We start from the raw sequence: 15,206 nt of genomic DNA, 5'->3' as shown, positions 1-15,206 counted from the left end.
TCCTGGTTGTGTAGCTCTATTTTAACTGTAAACCTTGTCCTGTGCATCTGCTGCCTGCGACAGCAATTGCGCTGACTAGAGTAACAATGCAGTGTGCCATTATAGTGGCTCAAATCCCCCTGGTCAGTTAAAAATACATGGTTTTAGCAGTCTGTTTTTGTGATATAGTTTGATTCTTTAGATCACACAAAAAACAAGTATGGATCCTTTTTTTTAACCAACATTATTTTATTTTTTACATATATATAGCTTTCAGAAAATAACAGGAACACAAAGATATACAATAACATGTCTTGGAACAAACACGACATAGAATAACAATAGCCATTCTGTCCTTTTTTTCTTCTTTAATTACTTCCATGTTTTCTTATGACTGGTACGGATATAGATTCTAGGAGTCACTTTGACACCATTTTATTTTAAAGATTCTTTTTTTGAATAGTGACATGAAACAGGAGAGGGGGGGGGGGGGGGTGACATGCAGCAAAGGGCCACAGGATGGAACCGATTTAAGCCTCCATATACGGGGCGCCACTGAGCCACCAGACATCAATCCATCATCATCCATCAATAGATATTAATTCATTTTATTTGAAAGTTTTTAATGTTAAAAAGCAGCTAATCAGCTATAGAAGCCCTAAATCATCAACTGGATACAGTTTTCAACCCACTTGCCAAGTCTTAGCATTAGCATTAGCTTACCTGGTCAAACTGCCTCCTGAGCAACAACCGGTGCAGACAGATGTCATAAATAAGTGATAGAGTGTGGTCTTTACCTACTCTGTAAAGTGTCCTGAGATAATTTTTGTTATGATTAGGCCCTTTTAATAAAATTGAATTAAATTGAATTGAAACTGAGCAGTTCACATGCAAACTAGGGGCGTTTTTGGCGAGATAGACCCGCCTCATTCATGGTAGTCGACCGTAGTGGAAACAACACTAAACTAGCTACATACCACAGCTGGCTAGCTAGGCTACAGCTAAAATCAGTTAGCAACAGGTTAATAACGGCTATCGGTTGCCGGTTAAAATGGGAAGATGCCTTTCACGGTTTACATTTTCATAATTATTATAATTCTTATTAGCGCCTATATTAATATACTTTCTATGGAAATACTGTTACAAAGAAAAAGTCTTGCATTCAAAATGTTACTGAAGTAAATGTACAAAAGTATTAGCATTAAAATATACTAAAAGTGCCAAAAGTAAAAGTAATGTAAGTCATTTAACAACAACGTAGGCTATACTGTGGTATCATTGATGCATTCATGTGTATTGTGATACAATGTGTAGCCTACTATACACCTGAAACTGCAGCTAATGTTTTCATGTTTGCCTCTGAATGGCAAAGTTAGTGGAGAAGAAGTATGAAGTAGCAGAAAATGGAAATATTCAAATAAGCTACATTACAAGTACCTCAAAATCGCACTGCCATTTTGTATGTACTTATAGCCTCCTCTCCATCACTGAAGAATGAGGGTAATTTCGGCTGATATTGTGTCTCCCTTTGACTAGTTCCAGATATAGTTTGGTTGACAGACATCTGGATATCGTTTGGATAAAATCACCCAGAAAGTGAGCGGACCCCGGCGCCTCACGCTCTCTGGCGCCTCTAGCGGCCGCGTTTCACCGCTTGAGAGAGAAAAAAACTGCATCGAGTCTTTTGTGGATCCAGGTTCGTGTGAATGAATGGAGAGGAGCCGACGGTGGGTCAGGGACGGCGGCGAGACGAAGTCACGTTAGCAGCGGGCAAAATATGTTCAACTTCAGCTGCACGGCGTGTAAAGTTAACGGGAGGAAGTCCGTCCGTGGATTTACTCCTTTGAAGAGCCCGGGGGAGGGTTTGTTCTTCTCGTAATCCCCGTAATTCCTGCACCCACCGAGCTTCACCGACAGACGCTGGACCGTGGAGGGGACTGCTTTTTTTCGCATGTGTGCAAAGCCAGCAGCAACAGGTTATTTACAGTTTAGCACGGACTCCCGACTTGCTGCTACACCTTAGTGGTTGTTAGTCAACTTTTTTCCTTTTCCCGGTGCATTCACCCGCGATGTGAGTTGCACCATTTGTGCACGACACCGACCGCAGATCTCAACAGGCGGAGGCGTTTTGTTAGAGAGAGAGAGAGAGAGGGAGAGAGAGAGGAGAAATGGCCATTAAAACGAGAATGCCATAGAGAAGAGTGCTAATTAAACACCGCCGGGTGATTCGCGTTGAGCCCGCTGCCACACACCGACGGACCCGTGAGGAGCCGCTGTTGGTGCAAAGGGTTTTTTTTTTGTTTCAAGAAGGGACTGCATGCATATATGGTGCCGAACAAGTGGACCATGAATTCAGTCCTGCACAAATCGCCACCGAGGAGCTGGCTCGGTCTCAGATTACGACTCAGTAAGTACAAAAAGAAAAAAAATCACGTTATTGATCACTTTTTTTCTTCCATGTGAATGCAAAAGGTGTTCGGATAAATCAGCATGTCAGGTCACCTTTTGTTCTGCAAAAAAACCCCACTTTGTGTAGTTCACTGTGTGCACTTAAAGGTAGGAAGGGGGTTGACTTTGATCCCCCAGATCTTTGTTTAATGCTCTATAGTCATCAAAGTTAATGGCTGGATTTGGCAAGTGACCTGAGCATGTATCCCAGCTGGAGGCAGGAGTGTTCAGAGGAGGACAGTACACCCTGATCTGAGGTCCCCCCTCATGGTGAAGAGTCTCGGTACACTCAAATGAGAGATATTAGCTCTTGTAGGAAAACCAAAAACCACAATTTATTGTATTTCTTCCTCCCACGCCTGCTATCTGTGCTCTCCTCTCTTTTCCCAGCTCATAATTCACATCAAAGTGAAATACATGTTTAACATTTGGACTTTCCTAGGCTTGCGAGTAACAATTATCTCCCCAAGTAGGCATGATTGAGCGCTTTGTTTTATCCTAAAAACACATTACATTGAGTTTATAATAACAGACGACTAATGCAACTAATACAAAATGGTTGCAGATGAATATTCTGTCAGTCCTTTAATCTACTAATAATTGTTCCAGCTCTCTCTCTCTCTCCTAGGCTTTACATGTGTGATGCATGAATTGTGTGCAGTTCATGGGTTCATACAGTAAGTGAAGTAAGCATGAGGAGTTAAAGTTTAGCAGCCTTAATTGGTTGAGTCTGGAACCCTTCAATGTTCCAGGCCACCGGAGTCTTAAGCCTGTCTTAAACACAGCGGTCTAATCTGGGACCAGATGTCTTGTCTGTCCACCACTGAAAAACAAAAACAGACACTCGAAAAAACCCTCAGCCTCCTCTTCTACTCTTTTTGATGAGCTTTTAGGATGTTAAAGTGTCAGTAAATAAACGAGGACATCTGTGGAAAGGCTTCAATTTGTGATTTCATTAAAGTGGCTTGGTTGTAGTTTAGTTCACAGCTCAACGCATCGTCGCTTGATGCACAGTATATGTTTATGTTAGATTGTTATTGGTAATGCTGGACGTTAATGCCACATGCCAGGTGGTCAGTCTCACCACAAGGTCAGTTCTGGAGCTTTCGGTCGTATCACGTGAGCTTCATCAGCAGGCGGAGTTTGCCCCGTTTTGACTTGAGGGCGCACTCACACTGTCCATCCGTAACGTGCCCAAGCACGTTTCACGGCTAAAGTCTAGTTCGTTTGACCAGTGTGAGTGCAACCGTACCGCGCCTATTTGCGGCACGCTTGCCGTCCACGGCCCGTTTGGGAGAGGTGGGCTTTTGTAAAGCACGTTTGCACATGTACAAGAATGAGCACGAGGTCTACGGCGGTTCTGGAGTCATTTTATGTGCGCCTGTTGGGACATAGAAAAAAGAAGGACGGACCATGCGCAGGCATTTAAAACAATGGCGGTGAAAGGTTCACGTTGGTGTGAGGTGGAGTGTTTACTGCAGATTTGGTCGATGAAAATATTCAAAAACAGTCGACAAGACGCACAAAAACTCTGAGGTCTACGGAAAGATTTGTAAACAAAGCGACGCATCGCAATGACGTCAATCAATGCGTGTGATTTGTTACGCCGTGATGACGTATGGGCAGGCAAGAAGCGTTCGCGCGAGGCCCAGGTAGTGTGAGTAAAAACGGGCCTGGGCTGCGGGGGGAGAGGGAGAGGGAGGGGGGGGACAAGTACCCTAAAGCACGGGGCACGGTACGGATGGACAGTGGCAGTGCGCCCTTAATTGTAGATGCTTCTTAGCACTTGAAGGATTTTTTTTTGTCTATGTTGGCTTTAAAGCTACGATTAAAAAAAACAACAAATTTAACAATCCAACTTCTACAGTCCTACACCACTTGACAGAAAGATGTCATCATAACATCCATTTAGTAGCTGCTCTGGAGCTTTCGATCATATCGTGTGATCTTCATTAGCAGATGGAGTTTTTCTTGGAGTTGTCAATGTTCAGATTTCCATTTTTTTTCTCAGCACTTGAAGGATTCATAGTCCATGTTCATTCTTGAAAAGAATTGGATTAAACAATCTCCTCACAAGGACAGTTTTCTAGCTGTTCTGGAGCTTTCGCCCGTATCACGTGAGCTTCATCAGCAGATGGGGTTTGCCCTGTTTGCACTGAATTGTAGATGCTTCTTAGCACTTGAAGGATTTGTTGTCCATGTTGGCTGTAAAGCTGAGGTTCAGGGTTTATGCTTGACCTTAGAAACATAAGTGAAGAGAAAAAAAGTCCCATTTAAGAGCTGTTATGGAGCAGCACATAATCTCCATCAGCAGGTAGTTCACAAAGAAAGTGCTCAGAAAAACAGGCGCCATTTACTGAGAAATACTCCAGATTTCCCCCTTTACCCATAAAGTGCTCTGAAGAAATGTAAGCATCTACAATTCCATGACAGCTGCACAAACTGCCATCTACTGATTGAAGGTCATGGAAGGCTATATGATCGAAAGCTCCACAACAGCTACTAAATGGAACTTGTGGTGAGAGAGTTTTGTTTTGCAGAATTGTGGAGATTTTCAATATGAAAAGGCTGCAGAACTCTGAGGGAACATTTGATGTGTTTAGTCTTCCTGCTCCAACATTGGAGCCTGACTAGACTGGTGTCGTGTGTGTGTGTGTGTGTGTGTGTGTGTGTGTGTGTGTGTGTGTGTGTGTGTGTGTGTGTGTGTGTGTGTGTGTGTGTGTGTGTGTGTGTGTGTGTGTGTGTGTGTGTGTGTGTGTGTGTGTGTGTGTGTGTGTGTGTGTGTGTGTGTGTGTGTGTGTGTGTGTGTGTGTGTGTGTGTGTGTGTGTGTGTGTGTGTGTGTGTGTGTGTGTGTGTGTGTGTGTGTGTGTGTGTGTGTGTGTGTGTGTGTGTGTGAGCGCGCGCGCGCGCGCGTGTGATTTTCGCCTGGCTTGTGGCTTATTACAGTTCAAGCTTCCTTCTTCAGACTGTCTCTCCATTGTTCCACTTTTTTTCCCGGCAGTAATTTCCTTTCTCTTTCCACTCTTTGCATTTCTGCCTTTTCCTGGTGGCGCTCCGGGTCACAGTTTTTTGCTCTGCCTTTTTGTTTTTCCTCTGTCTTTCCAACTGCTCAGGAATAATTGTCCCTGCTTCATGTGCAATGCTGCGGCTCATTTTAATATTTCTCTTGCACAGGAAGCTTTACTTGTTTTACGGAAGGCCTCGCATTGCATTTGATGTCGCTCTGTAATAACTTTTTCATGGCTCTGGTGGTCATTTTGATTGTATTTTTCGGGTTTTAAAACTTCAGAGACCACATGTTGCACCACAGTAAATACTGGTCAACCTTTGCAATGCAGCTTGTTTTTTCCTCTGGTTGAATTTGATATGTGTTACAGACTGTAGTTGGGAAACAAATCAAGCCCTGATGCATTGACTCTCTGATCCTGTTTCCTTCCTTGCATCTCTTGATTTCTCTACTGTACTTCCTTTATGTGGATTTTACTACATCAGGGAGGACAAAAGGTCGTCCGTGATGGAGGTAGTGCTAGATCAACTTCTGGTCCACCGTCTTTTAATCCTCAGCGTTTTCTGATATATTTTCAAAGTGGAAAGTGCCACTACAGTGCTGTTACATGCCACGCAGAGAGTGCAGATGCAGAAGACCCCGAAACGCTGACCAATCAAAGCAGACTGGGCCTTTTTGGGAGGGGGTCTTAAGGAGAGACACTCGCTTAAACGGACCGTTGAATGCAGATGTTCCAGCACAGACAGCATGAAGAAATATAGTGTTTCTGCATAACTAAAGCATGTAAAGGTCTTCTAGTGTAAACCCACAATACAAGTATGAACCTAGAATTAGCATAATATGTCTTCTTAATTCACCAACAGTTGGTATTGGTACATGAATCAGTATTTGTCAGGTTATCGCCATGGGCTACAACTGCTCAAAAGCAAATAAACCCATTTCCCAAAATGTTGAAGGATTCCTTTAACGCGGCTTTGGCAGGTTCAGCACAGTTGGATCGATTGAAAGCAAATTGTCTTTTCCAAGGACACCCCGATTACAGTACATTACAAAAGCACACGAAAGTTTCCAAAAAGCACATGGATATTGCAATAGAAGCGCACAAAAGCTACATGTGTACCCCAACAAATGATACGACAAACACACAAACAAACCAAGGACATCAACATTAAGGATTGAACAATTCAAGAAAAGCACATTTATTCACACTGCTGCAGCATGTCAGTCATAAGGGCCCCAAATTGGTCAAAAGGGACAAGTGTGTCTAATTTTAATACTGTAAGGTTGTTCCACTTGTGTGCTTCTTGGATATCACAATACACAGATATAACAGGTGGTGTGGCCCTCTCCGATTCATGACACTGCCTGTTTTGCCCTTTTGAGATGAAGTCATTCTCGGATGAAGTCATAAACGTGCTCACAGCTGGAGGCCAGTTTTACCCCCTTTCTCTTTTACAAAAGGATTCCCAGAACACTTTGAAATGGCTGCAAGTAAACAGAAGCTGAGACCGCTCGACCACTCTTAACTCTTTGGCTCTTGTTACCCTTACTCACAGCACTTTGTATAGCTGTTATTCCCATTTTTACGGGACCTTTGCTACAGTAGACATGTTTCTTGGGGTTCAAATTTCACATTGTGTGCTGCTTTTATAGCCCAGAGGGTTATTATTATTCTCTGTCTTCATCCTATACTCATCAGACGGAGATCAAACTGCTGGGCTCTGCTTTGCATTTCCATTTTAATCTGCGTAGAGAGTCACGTTAACCTAATAAAGGCTAATTAAAGCTTAACAAATATGATCCAAAAAACACGTCCATCACAGCTGCTCCACTTCATGCTGTGCTGCAGATAATTAGAGGAGCTACGTTAAGGTCACATACGTACATCTTCTTTAACTTAAACATAATGGCAAATGTCTGAATGCGTCCTTCCACCACTCATAACCTCCACCCTGGCTAAATGGCTGTTTATGCACATCGAAGCCCTCCACATGACAATAACTGTACTTTTAGGGAATAAGTGTTTTTGAATCCCGTTGACTCTGTTATTGGCTTCTCAATGGCAGCCCACCACTGCAATTTGAACCAGATTGTTTCAATTATGGGATTATTCATATCAACAAGTCGAAGAGTGGTTGTTTGTCGCTGCTGGTTTTAAAGATGGACAGTTAAATTACACCATGCCTCGTGGTAAATCAGTTGGTGGGGACGGTCCTGCTGCACACACTCTTCATGCAGCAAGTTTCTGTTGCATCAGTGTTCATGGTGCCTCTAAAAGAAATCATTAGAATATAATAATATGGTAAAAACCCACCTGTTTTTTAGACGTTGCATTTAAAATGTAAGTACCAAATCCCTTCTTGAATTGAGCTTATTTTTGCTATTATGCTGCTTTTGGCTGTACAGTGTCGGTCTGTTGGTTGGTCCAGACTCCAACATCTCATGGAGGGATTTTCATGAAATTCGATACAGACATTCATGTCCCTGTCAGGATCAACTATAATAAGTCCAAAACGTTATGTCTTATATGGTATAAAACAGGAAAATAAAAGCAGAAAATCTCCACTTTTGAGAGGCTGAAAACAGCATTTTCTGCAATCTTTGCAATGAGTGATCACATTTCAAAGTAGTTGCTGATTATTTTTCTGTTGATCGACTTATTGTTGCATCTTTAATAAGATAAAATAGTCCTTTATTCTCCACACAGCGGGGGAATTTGAAGAGAATGCCAATGCACGTAAACATGAAACATGAAACATGAAAAACATGAAACCTACTTCACATGTATTCATTTGCACATCATATTTGGGTCAAAAAAAAGTCAGGAATGAGGATCAAAGTTTTCAGAGTTTTTATTCAGATTTTCCTAAAGCCCCAGGTGACATAATTTATTTTAAAGTACACCTGAGGAGTGACAAGGAAGGGGGGACATGCAGCAAAGGGCGGCAGGTCGAATTCAAACCTGGGCCGCTGGGAAGGATTGAGCTTCTGCAGGGCGCACACTCTACCTGGTGAGCAAGAGGCTGCCCCGACATCTTCAAATATCTTGTTTTGTTCCACCAACAGTGCAAAACCCAGACAAAAGTAACTAATTGTCACATTGGAGAAGCTTGGACAAGCTTGGACATTTTTCTTGAAATATGACTTCATTTTTGTCAACCACTCTCAGGTGTACATTTGACCTGCTAAACATCAGCATGTTGTCATTGTGAGCATGTTAGCACGCTGACATTCTCATTTAGCTCAAAGCAACAACATGTCCAAGTACAGCCTGACAGAGCTGCGACATGTCTGCAGACTCTTGGTCTTGTTAGCAGCACCATGGTAGTTATGTGGATGCATAAATGACCAGGAAGAGGTTGTACTTCCTACTCTGCATCTAAGATAGAGATGCAGACAGCCTGGTTGGAAGAAGAGTGTCTCTGTTGAAAATGAAATGAGTCTTTTGCATATCCTCCTCATCTTGGTTTGCTGTGAAGGGTTAACCCTGGCCCTGTTTGATGGGCCACCTTGCTAAATATAACCCCAAACCTCCTCCACATGGGCACGCACAAGCCTTCAACTGCACTCGCTCTGTCAACACTCTGGCACACACACTTTTTTCCCCCTACGGCACACACACTCCGACAGGCTCATTTACAGTCTTGTCGTACTGCAACCGCTCACACACTCATTTCTCAACACACCATTAATACTTTAGTGAGTGTGATACTGTTGAGCAGCCAGTTCATTCAGGCTCGCCACACTACCAGGTTATTTTTGTCTCTCACGGCAACTAAATTAGAGGTAGTTGACTCAACTTTAGTTTTTGTTATAGTGAGGCTCAGTTTGGGAAAACATGTTTTATTTCAAATATTTTAGGTGTGTTTTTTATTTTCAACGTTCTGATCCGTCCTTCCTTTATCTTATTCGTAATACAGAATGAGTGGTAATAGGCAATCTGCCAATCAGTCCCTAAGAAATTCTCATACAGGTGCATCAAGTCATTTAAAGGGGCACTCCACCCATTTTACACATGAGGTCTTCTGAATATGTCTTCTGTGGCTCAGGTGGAGCTTTCAAACTTTTTCAATAAATAACACTGATGACGTCATAGTGAGGTCATCCATTGGAAACTGGCAGCGTGGGGTTTGAAAGATGAGGGAAGAGGGGGTCTAATTAAATGACCGTGTTGCATTATGGGAAATGTAGGATCCAGTGATTTTGGAGCTTGACCCATAAAATTAGAATCATAAATTTACTCACAAGGCCCCCAAATGAGTATAATACTACAATTCTGGATATGGCTGCGCAATTAAATTGTTTTTTAAAATTGTCATCATGATATCAACTTGTGCAGTAAAAGAGTTAACTGAGATCATCTGTAGAAAACTGCATTTTATCATGTAATTGCCGTTTGTGTTTAGTTTAACGTTTAGTTTTGCTCATTCTGTTGGAAATTATTTACTTTCAGTTTATTTAATTCAACAAGCATTTAGTTCTACTTTATATTCTGGAAGGAGCGGAAAAGCAGATATGAGTGCACAAGTTATGGTATCAGAATGGTTGTCGGGATGGTATCGTAACATCCCTCATCACAAATATTTTCCCCTTTCGCGCTATTCAACTTTATCTCATATTGTGTATTTTCATCATATCGTGCAGCCCTAGTTGTAATCATTAGACTTTTGCGCTCTAATGGGTGACTGGACCTAAACCATGGCTGGAAATAAAATGCTCCCTGTGCCACTGCCAGCACACTGCTGCCAGATATGAGTTGGTGTTCTCATTATAAGGAGTACACTCTTAAATGAATGTAATAAGATTCTTTTTTTTTTCATAAGCTAATTATATTATGTGTGAGATCAGACCAAAATGCATTTGAATGTCAGCACCGGTGTCATGAAGGTACATGTTGGGTCCTTTCCTTTTTAATAAAAGGTGATTCGATGGATGGTGATGATGAAAGCGAGGCTGTCTAAGGCGTCTTCTGCTTCCCTCTTTGTTTCAGCAGTAGGTGGAAATTGGCCCTTGAGTTTGCAGCCCAGTTCTCATGCTGCATGACTGCTCTCTTCATTAAAAGGGAAGCTGCGTGCTCAAAGCTGCTTCAGATTATTACCATATGTCTGCAAAGCCCAGAGCTGAGCAGCAAACCGGCTCCTTTCCTACCCTCTAATTTCTTATCCCAAAATTGGACATGTGGGTCGTTGTGTGTGACAACGTCCCTCCCTTCCCCCGGCCGGTGCGGCACATTCTCACAGTATATCTTCTCCCATTTTAGATGCATAATAGCAGTGCATCAACCTTTTAAGCAGCACTGGGCAAAATATTATGCTTCAAGTTGAGATATCTAGCTGCATGATGTTTTGACCCTTTTTCAAAGATATTAGAGAAGTGGAAAAAGCTGTGTGGCCTTAAAGTCAGAGTAAAGCAATACCAACAGTGAGATCTGAGATTATCACACTACGGAAAGAAGTGTTATTAACCCAGCCAAATTTGAATGAATTCAAATATTTGCAAGTATGAAAAATAAGGTTTCAAAATTAGAAAAAGGAAGCGGTACTCTCTTCTCATAAACGCTGCGGGCGTGTCCGCTGGAGGTGCTGAAACCACGCCCACTTCCCTCTCTCGACTGTTCAGCTATGATGTGAACGATGGATGCTTCATCTTGCTGCAGGAAGAGAAACTGACACTTTAGACAGTTTTAGGCTAACTGTTAGTGACACTGAAGCATTTTGACCGGACGTATGAGCACACAAAAACGTTTTGTAAGCATGTGAAGTGGAACTTACATTAGAATGGGGTCGTGATCGCGATGCTAATTTCGCTCTGTTTTTCGACTCGTCAGCTTTTAAAGAAGTAGTTCTGGGTTCTTTAACGTCGTGGTAGTACATCCCACCACACAAAAGCCTTTAGGCATTTTTCTCTCTTTTGCTAGCAGACAGAATTGACAAGGCGGCGCCCTCACACAATACAAAGCCAATGGAGGAGCGACTCCAGTGCGTCATCAAGCCATGATTTCAGGCCGGCCAGAAATTCCTAAACCCAACAGATGTGAAATTGCTCAATGTTCCATCTCCATAATTCAGTAATATATGAATGACAGTCTTTTTACATGTTGACAGCAATCATTTTCCAACATGTTTAATATGTTTTGAAACAAATCTCTGAATTTACTTTGCCAGGACTCTAAGCTGGACATAGATTTATATGGCGATAATGGCGCTCACGACCGGCCGTCGCACATTCGGATGAATTTCTGACATGGGCTGTTTTTTCTATTTTACACGCACAGTGTGAGCAATCGGGTTTTGGCTCTGTCTTTACATCACAGACGATTTACTGGTACAGTAAGAGTTTGAATTAAACAAAAAGATTTCCAGAATCGTACAGTGTATGCCCGGCTTTATACAACAGGACTCCTTTTTAGTGTTTTCATCTCAGAGAGGCCAATGTGCACATTTCACCTCCACAGAAATAACTGAGCGCAGTCATCACAGAGCTGTCGCATTCATGAAAAGGAATAAATCTTTCAGGAGACATAAAGGGCGCGGGCACTAATTAATGCAGAAAAATGTCAGCCTTTTACGGGTTTGCGCAAAATATAAAGAAAGTCCACTCTGGATGTAGGAGGAGGTTTAAAAGAGATCTTTGTGTCACCCAGTCCAAAAGCCATTGGCCCAGATTGCCCGTCCCAGCATGCAACTCACCTCTGCATGAATACAACACTTGTCTGATGGCGTGGGCAGAAAGCCCCCCCTATCGCCAGGCGATCCTACACAGGGTTTTAACATGAGCAGCCTCACACTCAAGTTTTGTACAGTTTGAGAAACTTTGCCATGGATAAAGTCGAGACACAGGGAAGGCAACAGCAACACTTTACTTGCTGGGGGAGATAAGTTTGCAACACCTTTTTAGAGGTTGGGTGCCTGTAATTTAGTCAGGTACAGCTCTTAAATGGATTAGGAGAGGGTGGCATTTGGTGCTTGGCAGCACTTAGTGGGTTGCTTCGAGTGGATGATTAGTGGAGGACTTATATACAGAATAAACAGGGAGATGCATTTGACATTAATGTGGAGAGATGCATATAAGAAAGAAATGTAGTCCGTGATATCACCTACTTACCTGTTAAAACCTGGATGGCAACGGGTAAGGCTTTTCCACTTTTAGAGTCAATAATATGGTCCCCTGGAGATGTAATGGATTGTACTTGACGGGAGTCTGTTTGCTCACTTGGACCGACCTCCAAGCAGAATCAGACTTGGGCAGAAGGTTCAAAGCAAAGTGTTTTTGTGGCTCATAGCTGGATGAGGTAATTGTGCAGGTGGGGATGAACATGTTGGCAGTTGGCAGAGTTTAAAATGGAGAAAGTCTGGCAAGTTTAATGTTGTAAAGATGGTTGATGAGACGGGCCTATTGATTGTCTGCAGAAGTTCAGATTATTATTGTTTTCAGTGGAGGTTCACAGGCAGGTTAGACATTGTAGGGTGAGTTCAGTTTCAGAGTAATGATTTATACAGTCAGAGTATCTATTAATTACCATATGGCCCGTTGAAGAACTCATCATGTTCCTGTACTGGAAGAAGCGTGGAGCATATGAGCTGGAGACACTGCCACCCTCTCTCACTCAAGTGGGAATAGAGCGCTACTCCTGGTCCTCATCCCTGGACGTCATCCATGATCTGTGTGGTAAGCTGGGGTGCTGTGAGGATCACCGGACTAAGTGGGGGATTTGTGTTTGTGTGTGTCTGTGTGTGTTTTCCCTCTGAAACAGGAGGCTGGGCAGTGGATTGTTTTGCTTTTCTCTACAAGTCTGTTTGAAAAAACAAAAACAAACTAAAACAAACCATAATAAATAGCAAACAGACTTTCTCTTGGTAATTGAAATATATTAAATTGTACAAATATAATTTGGTACACATTGCCTTGCTCTTTAAATCAGCCTTCAAACCACCAGTGTGTGTCACGCTGAAATGTCTACCTTCTACCTTTGCCCTAACCAATACTTTGGTCCAGACTGACACTGCTATGACATTTTGTACAGACATTCATGGTCTCCAGAGGATGAAGCCTGCCAACATTATTGGTGATCATCCTTTCCTGTAGCGTTACAATGTGGCTGACAATTTAGGCTTTTAGTGAAATGTCTTGTGTATTACATTGGCTTTTATTTGGTACAGGAATTCATGTTCCCCTGAGGATAAATTGTAATAACTTTGGTGATAGTTTGATTTATCACCAAAAACTTGCAGAAATAACAACAATCATCCTCTGCTGTACTTTGTGTTTAGTGCTAATTAGCAAATGCTAGCATTTGAACTAAATCTGTTTTCTCACGTGAACTCCGGGCAATATCTGACTTGCTTTCACACATGTGACACACAACAGGGGAATGTCATTCTCCCATTCTCACTCACTGAAAATACTCTGTTTGGTTTAGGCGAGGGATGGCGCCTGGGTAGAGCGTGCAGGAGGCAGGACATGACAGGGATTACACCTCGGCCCTGTAGCCGTTGGTCATAAACGATTCTCCCGTTGCTCCTTGAATTTTTCTCTCTTGTTAAACATGTGTAAATCAGCATTCATCTTCACCCTCGGTGTTTGTTTTCTTCAGGTTTCATGTGAGCCGCATGAAAAAAAGTCATCAACAAACCCACTCACTCGCTGTGAATAGTCACAAGGAGTTGCTCCGTTCACACATGGGCTCAATCGGACATTACACAGACTTTCTACTAAGGGATCTGGTGGAATAAAGTTGAAGTTTAATGTCTGGTTCAACTGATTCAGACATTTGTGTTCCCACATACAGCTCGTCCAGGTTTTGTTTAGATAATTTCAGGTTTGTAGCGCACGTGTAAAAGAGGCTTGAGATGCTACTGTAAACATCAGATAGTTATCATTGCCATTGTGTGCATGTTAGCCTGCTGATGTTAGCATTTAGCTCACACAGAGCAGCTGGCAGGGCTCCCTCATGATTTGGAAGTGTGGTTCATTTTCACCTCTGTTATCAAGTTGGAAATCTCTGTGTATAACATTATTATTATTCAGTCTAATATAAAAAGAAAAGGAAACCTTGTGCGTAGTTCAGACCTGCTCCACTAAGTCTCATCCTTAGTCATCTAACATCATGTGTAATGTTCAACATGGCTCAGACTAACTTCACCTTGTTATATCTAACTTTTTCTGCAAGCATGTGCACTTTTGAGCTCAAGATGGAAAGGTGTTTTTTTTCCATTGCTCTGTTCTTCCGTGGAAAGCACTCAGTGACCTGGCATGAAGACAGCCTCACATGAGAGGGAAAGAGCGGATGAGACCAGCTCCACAGATGAAATATTTACCACCGAAGAAGTGCATAGCTGAACTGAAATACTTCCCTGTCTCCTCTCAGTGCTTTTTTGACGTGGCACAGGGGCACTTGCTTTCCGCTATGCGGCCCGATTTATGCCATTAGTAAAGGGGAAGTGATAACACAGGACTGGGGAGGAATGTTCTTCATCCTCTACCTCACTTCCAGCCAGTCTCTTTGAAACCCAGCTACTTTCTGGTCCGCTTAAGGACGGTGCCTGCTGAGGCAGACCTATTTGGCAGAGACCAAAAAGAGGCTGCCACAGAGAGAAACAGTGAGGCTTTGATCCTTACCTTTTCACCATCTCTGTAATTAAACCCTGAGCTTCTCCTGAAAACCTTTCCCAGCTCTGTTGGAGCACTCAGCCCTGGAGCTCCTCAGCTGAAGGTACTTTTACTTCCTCCAACACAACAGATCGCAAACTCACTTCTCTTGCCTTTCTTATA

The 15,206-nt window shown here is 42.6% G+C and overlaps 1 protein-coding gene across 4 annotated transcripts in view; it reads left to right on the top strand.

Moving 5' to 3' along the window:
- Positions 1 to 2,211: 2,211 nt before the first annotated feature.
- plekhg5b (pleckstrin homology domain containing, family G (with RhoGef domain) member 5b) overlaps positions 2,212 to 15,206 on the top strand; it is a gene marked incomplete at both ends in the record, with an annotated part of 75,769 nt that continues 62,774 nt past the window's right edge. For 2 of the 4 annotated variants that reach the window (XM_083920700.1, XM_083920703.1), the window contains one exon: positions 2,212 to 2,386. In XM_083920700.1, coding sequence (XP_083776826.1) covers positions 2,305 to 2,386 — 82 coding nt within the window. Of the gene's footprint in view, positions 2,387 to 12,979; positions 13,104 to 15,206 lie in introns of those variants that run through there. The other 2 variants (XM_083920698.1, XM_083920699.1) reach the window with 1 other exon arrangement.

Source organism: Echiichthys vipera (assembly GCF_963691815.1).
Source record: "Echiichthys vipera genome assembly, chromosome: 9".
NCBI lineage: Eukaryota > Metazoa > Chordata > Actinopteri > Perciformes > Trachinidae > Echiichthys > Echiichthys vipera.
The sequence above is the reverse complement of the archived record's forward strand: the minus strand, read 5'-3'. Positions and strand labels throughout refer to the sequence as shown.